General features: G+C 31.2%; 1 protein-coding gene across 2 annotated transcripts; it reads right to left on the reverse strand.

Annotated features, from left to right (window-relative positions):
• Positions 1-2,538: 2,538 nt before the first annotated feature.
• LOC113518807 (trans-Golgi network integral membrane protein TGN38-like) lies at positions 2,539-9,474 on the reverse strand. 2 transcript variants are annotated; one of them, XM_026903804.3, is made up of 4 exons: positions 8,297-9,474; positions 7,239-7,406; positions 6,536-6,657; positions 2,539-5,370 (listed from the first exon to the last, which is right to left on the reverse strand). In XM_026903804.3, exons 1-4 carry the CDS (start codon positions 9,348-9,350, stop codon positions 5,233-5,235), a joined length of 1,482 nt encoding a protein of 493 aa, XP_026759605.2. In that variant the 5' UTR covers positions 9,351-9,474; the 3' UTR covers positions 2,539-5,232. The 2 variants fall into 2 exon arrangements, with proteins under 2 accessions (XP_026759605.2, XP_026759603.2); XM_026903802.3 differs by having other exon boundaries at positions 6,524-6,657.
• Positions 9,475-12,033: the final 2,559 nt, after the last annotated feature.

Genomic DNA, 12,033 nt, shown 5'->3' on the forward strand with positions numbered 1-12,033 from the left:
CATCCATTTTTTTTTTTTTGAACATTATTCCTTTAATCACTTTGTTTTAATATCTTAAATGTTCTCCTACGCTAGCTGAAATCCCTAGCAAAACCATAGCTAGTCCTAAATCATATTTAGCAAAAATCTATTAATGTTTAAATACATTCTGAATTTATTATTTGCAAAACTATACCTAGCTATTCACTAAACCTATTGATAAAAGTTCTTCTCAATTCCAATTATTTTTGCTAGCTGAAAACCCTATTAAAACCCTCGCTATTCCTATATCTAATGTAAAATTTAATTTAAATTTTTAAAATTGAAACTTGATTATAATGAATTTAAACTACTCTAAGCTGATTGAATCCTATTCTATATATTCTGAAAACACGAGGAAATAATATGAAGTCAAGAAAACGGAACGGACTCACTGGATTACGCCAACCTCGAACCTGCTACACGCCAATCAGATACCAGCAATCAGGAACCCGCATCACGCCAACCAGGAACTCGCAATTCACTCCCGAATTTAATTAAATTAAACACTATAAAATTTAAAATAAATGAACCAAGCGAATCGGGCAGTCTCGACCAGCACGGAAGGGAGCTTTCCTTACGGACCCGATCAGTGTTCTTCCAATTTTTGCTGCAAGCGCGCCAAATGAGAAAAAAGAGTGAGACCCTCCATTCAGGCTCTTTTATAGGATCTCCCCTCGTCATTCCTTCGTCACTCTATCCTTCGTTCATTTTTCCCTCCAATTTCCCAAAACTTCATTCAATTCATTCCTATTCGTTATCCCCAATTTAGGTTACCTATGTGCTCTATTTCTATTAGTTCGTGCCAAAATACCACGCTTTACATTTTCCAACTAACTTCATAAATTATAAATGTATTATTCCTAAACAAAATCATTCAGAATCAAAACATATACTAATATCATAGTTTTATAAAATTAATTAAATATATAATATAAATTTTAATCTATGATAATATTCATTACTAATGAAACGGATAGACATACAATCGTATCCTTTCTTGCATTTTTTTCCTAGTCAGGAGATAAATTTAAATTCTCTTCTTCCCGCCTACGTACATAAAATATTATTCAATTCATAGTTTATCTATAGTAGTAAATTTAGTGTCCATTTAAATAAATTTTTCCTTCCAAAGTTAATTAAGTAATCATATTTTCACTATAATGCTTTCTTATTTTATTACTAACTTTTATCATAAAATAATATCATATAATCAATGAATTTCTATTAATTTATATACGCAAAGTGCCCTCTTCACGTAAAAATGTAGAATATGTTTCCAACTTCCGATTCTTCTGTAAAATTCGACAGTGATATAATTAATTTTAAGTCCTTATTGTATGTCCTATAAATTCACTAAATCCTACTCAAAATTTATTATATATTCTAATTTATAAATTTTGTAACATATATGATTTTCTTATGAAAATGGGAGTTTTATTTATTCAGATCCATTATGACGTACAATTTTTTTTATACCACTGAGGTGGCAACCAAGCATACAGCCCACCCGATGGTAAGTGTTTACCGTAGCCATTTTGAACATCGATTTAACAATGCATCAATATCAAACATCATAAATTAATATTAAATGGACCTTCATATAGTATTAATTTTGTTAGATCGTTTTCTAGCTTTATACATTTTTCTGTAAACATTAAAATATTAATTATTTAAATTTCTTGCAAGTTCAACACCTCTCCACAAGATGACGTTAAATGTATTTTTACATATATGACGAACCGTTACATAGTTAATAAGTATTGAGCCTCTACTGAGCAATTTTAGAACTAAAATTAATAATATGAAATCTGTGTTCCACTATTATTAGCTCATAAATGGCGCTGTTGGTAAAAGTGCATTTTAAAACAATCGAAATATTACAAATAACGTCATCTAGGCTTATATGCAGGTACGAGTACCGTAACTCGTAGAGAACTTATTAACAATTTCGATGCTTCTTCTAAATATAAACAGATGGCACACTGTGGTGTGAACTTGATAAATACAAATATAGCGTCAGATGGCGACATATAATTTGTTTTTTGACAGTTATTACATTCAAAATCAAAAGTATACATCTATTTTAATGAAATTTGGATAAAATACCTTTGTACGATATATAGATTATTGGGGTTACCATTCCATCTTATATAAAAACAGTGCGTTAAATAATTCAATTGGGTGCTTTTAGATATTTTGGAAGTCCGGGAATGAACTAAATAATCATCATCTCAGCCGCTAACTGACCACTGCTATTCAGCAATCGCCCAAGGGGGAGGCCAATATTTATTGGCCTCGCCCTTGAGCGATTTTGCCACTAGTTACCACTCTTGGCAGGCGAGTTGCCAATCGCAGTTAGTATTTGGTAATATATTCAGAGAGGCACTGCTGCCCATCTCTCAATCATTAAATTCCTTTAGTCGCCTTTTACGACACCCACGGAAAAGGAAGGGGTGGCCCATTCTATGCTGGGACCACAAGGCTAACTAGATGAAAGAAATGAAAAATAAAAAGAAATACATTTTACGATTTATTTTAAATACCAAGTGAAATAAACTAAATCTTATGTTAATGTATCCCTTACAGGGAATAATTATTTTAATGACAGGAAAGCATATTTATGACTAAAATAGGTTTTAAATACTACGCTAAAATAAAACTGGCATGATACTCAGTCGTGTATAACATTAACAATCATCTTATGTACTTAATATATTGCTATCTTTTCACAACCGGAACCAAAAAATAAATATGATGTTAACGATAATTTATGTCCTATGTCCCGGTATAATTGTCCATTGTTGAATACAGTTCACTTCTCCCCCATAGACTGCCATAAAGAACAATATTGAGCCGGTATTGTTATGTTCAAATAACAATGCATAAATTAATATATTTGCACATATGTAATTTCAATGACAAATAATTTACGTACAATATATTACGACGAAGTGTAACTTCAATGAGATCTAAATTTAAGACGACAAATTTTTTTCTTTATAAATTAATGAAATACTACATAAGACCAAGCTGGATCGTCCTTTAAATAATATTAATTAAACTTTACCCTAGAATCTGTTATAGCGTGTTAACACATAGATTTTACTCAGCAACAAGCAGTTTTTCAATCGGCGAAAAAAAATTTTAGCTTCGATCGTCAAAAAACTAGCAAATTCTAACGATTACAAAATAAAAATCGAAAATTGATTAAATATTGACGATGCCAATGCTTAACATTTGAGAATCTCTTTATCGTAGTCGCTCAAAAATTCGCTTCTAGTCGCTTCAAAATACCTGAGGATAATTTTATTTTTCATGAGAAGGGAAAGATGTTTCTAATCTGATACCAGCACAATCCGAAATGACATTTAAATTGTAAGACACGAAATCATTATTAAGTAAACCGCGCGCGAAACATCTTTGTTAAAGTAGGTATAAAAGTTTTATAGGATAATAACAATTGAAAGTATATTAATGTATACGTACATACAAACAGTTATGTTACAATTATCCTATTACAATCTAATATTGTACTTGTTCACTGCATTAAATAAATGTATGAAGATATATACTAAGTGATAATGAATGTCATTAACATTCTTCTACCAACCAGTCATTGTATCAAGTGCATTTTTTTTTTTTTACAAAATATCTTAAAACAGTATCAATAAATTATAATTTTATCCAGTCATATTTTAAATAATATTAAATTCGCAATTTACAATAAAAAAAATATAATAGGTCCAATTAAATTAGCCTTAACAATTCTGTCAAAAAAAAACTAAACAACAAAATAATTTAAAAATATAGAATTGTATAAAAGACATTATATTTTATTTCTAACATACAGATTGTGTTGAAATCAACCTGCACCAATGTTCTATATAAAGATGACAAAGACTTTTATAAATTTATATAATGTTATATATAAATATAAAAGACATAGATGTTGGACCATATATGTAGGTTTATGTGAAATAGAAATAATACACTAGATACTATATGTTAGTATTTAGAGTCACAACAATATTATCGGCATTTCAACATTAGTGACGAATAATTAAGAAAGTTTATACCGAAAGTCGCAACGTTTGTAACACCTGATAAAATTCAAACATAATTATTTATAATCTTTACTAATATTATAAATGTAAAAGTGTGTTACTTTAGCCTTAACGGTTACTTAGAAATTTGGACTACACGTACTATATGGGAGGGAGAAATTTATACTAATGTATAAATATGTCCCTATGGGGGGGGGGGGGGAGGGATTGTTAATAATGAAGACTAAGAATCCCATTGCTAACAATATACCTAACCAGGTCGACCTCCACGCGGTTCCCCTTGGAAACTATCATGGTTAATTCCTGATAAATTCATCATGATGGGCTAACTGGCCTGTTTTCATTTTCATCGATCACCCTTCATTGGTGCCCCGCCAACATATACCGTTAGCACAGGCGGGGTTACCATTCAAATTTCACCTATCAATAAAAAAAAAACATGTCCCTGTCACGCCAATAAAGTCAGGGGATTATTATACAATAACAGTCATATTGAACTATTACAAATATTTTGGAATTTGACGACTGAACGTATTTACAAATTTAAAAAGTAGAATATGACATAGCACATTTTTATTGTTAAATTTACATTATGCAATTTGTTCTGATTATTTTTGCAGAATTCAAATAACCATTTAATAACATAGAAAATCACAATTTGCTTTTAAAAATTGACAGGTAATACAAATGTTGCCATATTTTGATATGAACATTCTTAATTGTCACTATATCATGGAGTATTGATGATGATTGTCAACAATTTGTAAAGTTCTATAATCAATTTGTTATAATAAATTTATAACATGAATAAAATAAATTATTATAGTGTATTATAATTGAACAAGTATGACGACTAATTAAACAGTATGTGTATTTAATTTTAACGTTAATTAAAATTAAATACATTAGGTATGTTAAAAGATGAAAGACTGAATGAACATTTACTTGCATTGATTTAGATATAAATGAAATTTTATAATAAAATTTGTACCAAGCAAAGTGTTATATATACATATTAATATTCTTTAATTTAAAGAACTATATGTTACCATATGGCACCGGCATGTAAAATTTATCTTGTGTATAATAACACATCACCAATACTCCTTGAAAATTTTCATTGTATTGTGTCCTATTACAAAAATGTTCAGTATATAATTTTGCTAGGAGGTGCAGCTAAATTACCACTCATAGCTTGTTCTAATGTGTCCAAACGTCGATATGCATGCCCCCGGCTATTGCGACGGCGACCAGGTTGTCTACCTTCTACTATTAAACCAAGGACCTGCAAAACAAAATGTTTCTTGAGTTAGACCAATACAATACACTATCTAAATCGGACTCAAAAATCTACAGAGTCAAAGTGTATGTATAAGTTCATAAAAGTGGATAAAATTACCTAATCCATGTCATTTGGGATAAAGATAAATAGACAGTTTTTATTAATTTTAGAACCAATTAATAATTATAGTGCAAGAATTTTCGACAAGACAATTAATTTATATAAATATTTTGTGTTGTCCTGTATCCCACTTACACCACAGTTGAGTTAGCTAATGATAAAGAATAACAAATTAGGTACTTTCTATCTCGCTTACTAAGAGTTATGTATTTGTCAATTTCCATTTTGTGTCTAGTGTTCAATTTAATGTTTACCTATTTCAACATTTCATTTATGAGAACCCTATATTTTTTACTTTAGCCATTGAGAAATACTTACATAATGCCCAAATCATTAAAATTTAAGCAGTACAATGACAACACTCAGTTGTTATTGATATTATTATATCAGCCATTAACTGTCCACTGCTGAACATAGGTATCCACTTATTGGAGTGGTTTTGCCTATAGTTGTTGCACTTGGCAGGCAGGCATTGGGTGATAGGCAAAGTAAGCCCGCCTGCCTTATCAGTATACACTGGCAGGGTACCAGTGAGAGGTGATAGGTAAGGATGAAAAGACAAAGAGAAAATTCATCGTGATAGTTTCCAGGGGGAATTGCAGTGGAGATCAAACTGATAGGTTATATTGATAGCAATAAGGACTAACTTTCCCATTACTAACAATCCCTTCCCCCTCTGGTGGGCAGAATAGTAACTACAGTTAGTCCTTGGTGATATTTTCAGAGGGACATTGCTGCCCATCACTTGACCATTAAGTTCTTTTAGTCACCTCTTACAACACTACAGGAAAGAAAAGGGTGGTCCATTCTATGCTGGGACCACACAGAGAATTATTGTTATTGATATATTGAAAACTAAATAATCATCAGATCAACATCAGTTCAGTATTGCTGAAGATGTTATTATACCATAGACACAATAAATATAGTTAAATTAAAGAACATTACAAAAGTGAGTAAATATATATATATCCAATATTTTTGTTTATAAGAAAAAAAAGGAGTACAAAAGTAGCTTTCAATATGAAATGCTTACCACTTTGCTTACTTTATTCTTGTTGTGATATAGTACATACAGCAAAACTACTAGAATAATTGCAGTTAAGAAGAATGGAAAGAAATGATCATCATCCTCAGTGAAGTCTTCCGGAATTGAGTTTGGATAAAATTCTGAAAAACAAACAAGATATTTTAGAACAATATTTTAGAGCAGTAAGTAATTTAAACAAATAGCCAGCTTCTATTTAACATATTATTATGAGAACAAAGAAAAAAACTAATTAAACCACAAGTTTTGTAAAAGATATTAATATACACTTTTCTTGTAATCTGACTGATATACACAACTAATTGTCTTAACAGGAATATTTTTTCAATAATTTTCCTCGCAACTCTAAATTGTAAAGACTTTACGTTGTGTACTAAACAGCAATACATCTGAGTAAACAGTTATACTATGAAATTTCTGAAGCCTGAACATTTATATTGATAAATACATTACTACGTTTTTATATATCTATGTCAAAATGAGTATGATCAGAAAACTAATAACATAGGTTACCACATTGAGATTTTTGAGTAAATTTAGATTATTTAAAAAATAATGGACTTAAACATTTATAAAATAAATAATAAAAGTCTAAGGGGTAATTCCTGATATTAACTGAATATACCCCATAAGATGTCTAGTTACAATTATATATGTTAGTACATAAAAATAGGAGTTTGACATCATTTAAAAAAGAAATCACCTCTCTGAGAAATGTCTGCACTGAATGAATTAATTGCTGATTGAATTCTCTTGGGTGTATTTTTATTTTCATCCTGTACAGGTTTAAGGTCTAAATCAGATAAAACAGGATCATCACCATCATCATTGCCTTGGGTATCTGGTAGACCTTCTTTGCCTTCTTCGGAATCTGTAAAATAAATTATAATAAGACTTAAATATAGTTTTTCACATCATGTTTATTAACCTGATATGAGATATATATGACACTATATATCCTAGTGATGCAAGTGTTATAACATATTGTATTTTTATGCCATCTTCACACAGACTTGTTTACATATGTAACTAGTAACACGTTACAGATTTTTAATTTACTCCAAATGGAATCAAACCAGCTAAATTGAAAGTGTAATGAACACTAAATAACCTACATTACTAGCAAAATACCTTGCCAGGTCAACCTCCATACTGTGGGGGAGAAGGGATTGTTAGTAATTGGGATTAGTAACCCCATTGCTAGCAATATAATCTGTCAGATCAACCTCCTCGTGGTTCCCCCTGGAAACCATTGTGATTGATTTATTGTTAGATTAGTCACAATGGGCTAACTGACCAACTTCACTCTCACCTATCATCTCTCACTGGTGCCTTGCCAGTGTATACCACACGTGGGTAACCATTCTATTATCATCCATTAAAAAAAAATCTCCATACTATTCCCTCTAGAAAACATATTGATTGATCCCTGGACAATTTATCATGATCTAACTGACCTGACTTCACACTCACCTTTTATTATTTGTTGGTATCTCATTAGGATCATAATATTTTGTCCGTTTTTACAGTAGAAACTATGTTCTGAATGTCTTTGGAATCAAAGTCGGAATAGACATGACACATACTTTTTTATTGACTTTAGTGACCTACACCATGTCATAATGCATAATCATACTACTATTTAGAATTATAACCACTTGACTGATACAACTTTTCTCATGTCGCATTTAGTTACTGGAAACTTATCAGTATAACATAAAATTAATATAAGAATATAATGTTTTATCATTGGGTACTTACCTAAATCATTGCCCTGATAATCATCAGCATCATTTGGTTTTACATCCCCTTTAGGAATTTCAAGTTGATTGAGCAAGTCATTGGCACTTTCCCCTTTTTTCACATCGGGTTGAGGAATCACTGCATTATTAACCTGATCACCAGAAACACTTATTGGTACATCTTCAGGCTTGTCTTCTGCAACATTTTTTCCATTTTCAGCAATACTTTTAGTACTTTTTTCATCACTTTTTTTATTATCCGCTACAACTTGTATGTCTTCAATTTGATCTGCTTTCTCTGGTATATGAGATATATCATCAAGTACTTGAGTTTTCACAGTAGGTATATGACTAATATAATCTGTATTGGCATCTTTCACAGCTTCATCTGTTTTTATGGAATTTTGTTTGTCTGGGGTTAATTCAGTTTTTGTTTCACTTGTTTTCGTGCTCGATGTTATATCTTTAACTTGAGCATCAGTATTGTTGACATGTGTCTCATCTAGTTTAAGACCAGTAGCTGATGTATCACCCACAACAGGTTTAATCACATTGTTCACTTGTGCTGTAGGAGTAACCTGAGGATTTAATATTTCCCAGCCCCAATTATAATATTTACAATAGAAAATTGAGTCATCGCTGCTAAAATCTTCAACTTCGCATACAGCAGCACATTTCATGGGATTTTGGAAAACTAGTTTTACATCTGTTAAATATTTATCAGATAATTTTGAAAACGTCCATCTTTTAGCAGATTCGCAAAGATTTTTGACATTATATTTTTTGTTTACTTTCTCCGCATAATCCTCGGAAATGTTTATCTTGGACTGAGAAATTGCAGTGCACAATTGATTATTTATATCATAGAATATTAAACATTCGAATTTTCTTTTCATATTATGATTCGAATCATTACATTCTTGGATTTGATTTTCTATTTGTGCTACCACGAAATGATTTTCACAACGTTTTGAAAGTGCGTCGAGCAAAGCAGACAAAGAGTTATTATGTGGTGCACCCAAACTACCCGAGTACGAGTTGATTATTAATAATGCCAGTACGTAGCGTAACATTTTTTGCACACTATATTTTACAAGAATTTGAAATAATAAACATCAATTTTTTAGAAAATGTGATAATAAAAAATCAGCACACAACACACTAGATATCTAAATTGTTCATTTGACATAACAATGACAGCCGCCTATAGATATTTCCTTACTTTTTTTTTTTTTTAGTACGTTTGTTCCGTTTGGAACAGGCTAAGGTCGGAGACCATGCCTAGTCTTCAAAAAGATAATTTGTCTGGAATATAAATAGATATTTCCTTACTTGAGATTTACTTTGACATTGACAACATATATACAAAAGCAATATACCATAAACGGTCATGATTTAAGTTACATAATTAAAAACACCCGTTGTTAATAATTTAATGTGGTTAAGAAATAACCATCTAGTAGTCAATAAATTGCGGTAAATAACAGATGAAAAATTAATAGACTGTGACTTACAGAATTGATAGGTGTTTTAGGAAAGGAAAACTCAATATATATATAAAATAACTTTTATTTTTTTTCTTTTGAAATAAATCTTTATTGAAATTTAAAGTTTAAACATAAGTTGAGAATAGTACATAGCTTGTAAAGAAAACTAAAATTGGCATAAGAAATTAATAAAAATGAATTGCAATAAAATGTAAACTATAAATAAATGGGAAACGTGGAAATAAAAAAATATTTATTTTATTATTTATTCTATTATTAATTTTTATTTTTAAAAAATCTTATAATTATCTTCGTCACCGTGTACCATTCAATATTATCATATCAGCCATTATCTATCCATCTTGAACATAAGCTTTTATCATAAGGGGAGTTTTGCTAGTAATTATGCTTAGCAGGCAGATTGGCAACCGCAGTTAGGTTTTTAATAATATTTTAAGACGGTTACTTTTGCCCATCCCTCTAACGATATGTTCCCTTAGACCACGCGACAGCATTTTAATTTTCATTTTTAGAAATACTATTATTATCTTTTTACCATGTACCATTATATACTTATACATCATTCTGTTAATACATACTAAAATATAAACTCAGTATTAGACCTAACTTTGAGATTTAAATGCTCACAAATCAATATTATATTTTTATAAGTACTGTGGTACACCTTCTAGCCTGTGTACCTGCTACAAAGACATGTGCACCCGAGCTGGCATTAGTACTGATACGACTATATCACTTGTCTTGTTCAACTGGCATTATTCCGTCAGTTTGGAAGGTAGCTAATGTATAACCAATACCAAAGAAAGAAAATGATAAATCCAACCTCTCCAATTGGGTACCAATTGCCATCACTTCCTGTAAAGTAATTGAACGGATTGTCAATGATCAAATTATATCATACTTCGAAGACAACCCCATTCTACATTACCGCCAGTATGGCTTTAGAGCCATACTGGCGGTAATGAAACAGTCAACAGGTGATTTTTTACTGTTCGTTAAGCATTATTGGTGTAAAGCGCTTTTTTTTTATGAAGCATTAGCAGTTAGCCTGGACATTTCGAAGATTTGGCAAGACTCTTCTTTCCGAGTTGACATATAGTCTACCTGACTGCCTGTATTAATGAATAGCAAATTTCCATCAAAATCATATCAGCGCTCTGTCAGAGTTCTTGTAGATAGGAGTAAATCTGATCTTAAATCAATTAACGCTGGTGTACTGCAGGGCGTTGTATTATTTCCTACTCTTTTTCTTATTCATATCAATTACATGTTATCCCTTGGGAGCATCCATTGTTATGCAGATAATATTACTGTTCACAAGCAATACACAGTGCAGCGGATAGCTGGTTTGAATGAAATTCAAGAGTGCCGCAAGTTCTTGGTACAAGAAGATGACAAGACCCTTAATAAAATTGCAATCTGGGGTCGTAATAATCTCGATGTTTTTCGCTAACAAGACGCAAATGTACCTGTTTTCTACTAACCCCTTTTCATTCCTTCTCTTTCTTTTCAGGACATGCTAATAAATTTACAGGACAGATTGGTTATTCTGGGAAAGCAAATTCGAACTGATCTAAATTTAAGAAGGAAATTGAAAATGTCAAATAAATTGTTGGTAGAAAACTAGGGATTTTGAATAAAATGCATAATTTTTTACACCTGCATAACGCCATCATATTAAGTATCGTATCATATTAAGCCCAAATTAGATCTTGCGTAGAATATTTTTTCCATCTTTAGAATTATTCAGCCCAGTACATAACGAGCTTCCTCAATTTAATTCAAAGACGTGCTGTTCGAGTTATAGGAGATTGGGAGGTCTGTAACCATCTCGAATCTTTACAACTGCGTCATGATATCGCCTCCCTTAGCACTTTTGCCGATTGTTTCATGGAGCATGTTCTGGGAAATTATTTGAAATTATCCCGGGTACAGGATGCACCCTTACACTGTTGATGAGATTCATACTTGGACTAAAATCTTTAGCAGTTTAGTCTATTTTATTTATCAGTTTAAATCCTTCTAGGATCTATGTTTCCTGCCAATTATAACATGGATTCCTTCAAGAGAGGTTTGAAAAAGTGTTTATGTAAGCCGGCATAGCGTGGGCCGCAGGTTAGATGCAATCTTGTGTGGACCACACAAATAGATTTCATAATCACTTCCTTCAAGTGATTGATTCTATGTCAATGTACTGTACCATTATAAAAAAATAATCATAAGGTGGCCAAAATAAAACAAATTCGGG

Source organism: Galleria mellonella, unplaced genomic scaffold (assembly GCF_026898425.1).
Source record: "Galleria mellonella isolate WM207_F2 unplaced genomic scaffold, CSIRO_AGI_GalMel_v1 utg165, whole genome shotgun sequence".
NCBI classification, from domain to species: Eukaryota; Metazoa; Arthropoda; class Insecta; order Lepidoptera; family Pyralidae; genus Galleria; species Galleria mellonella.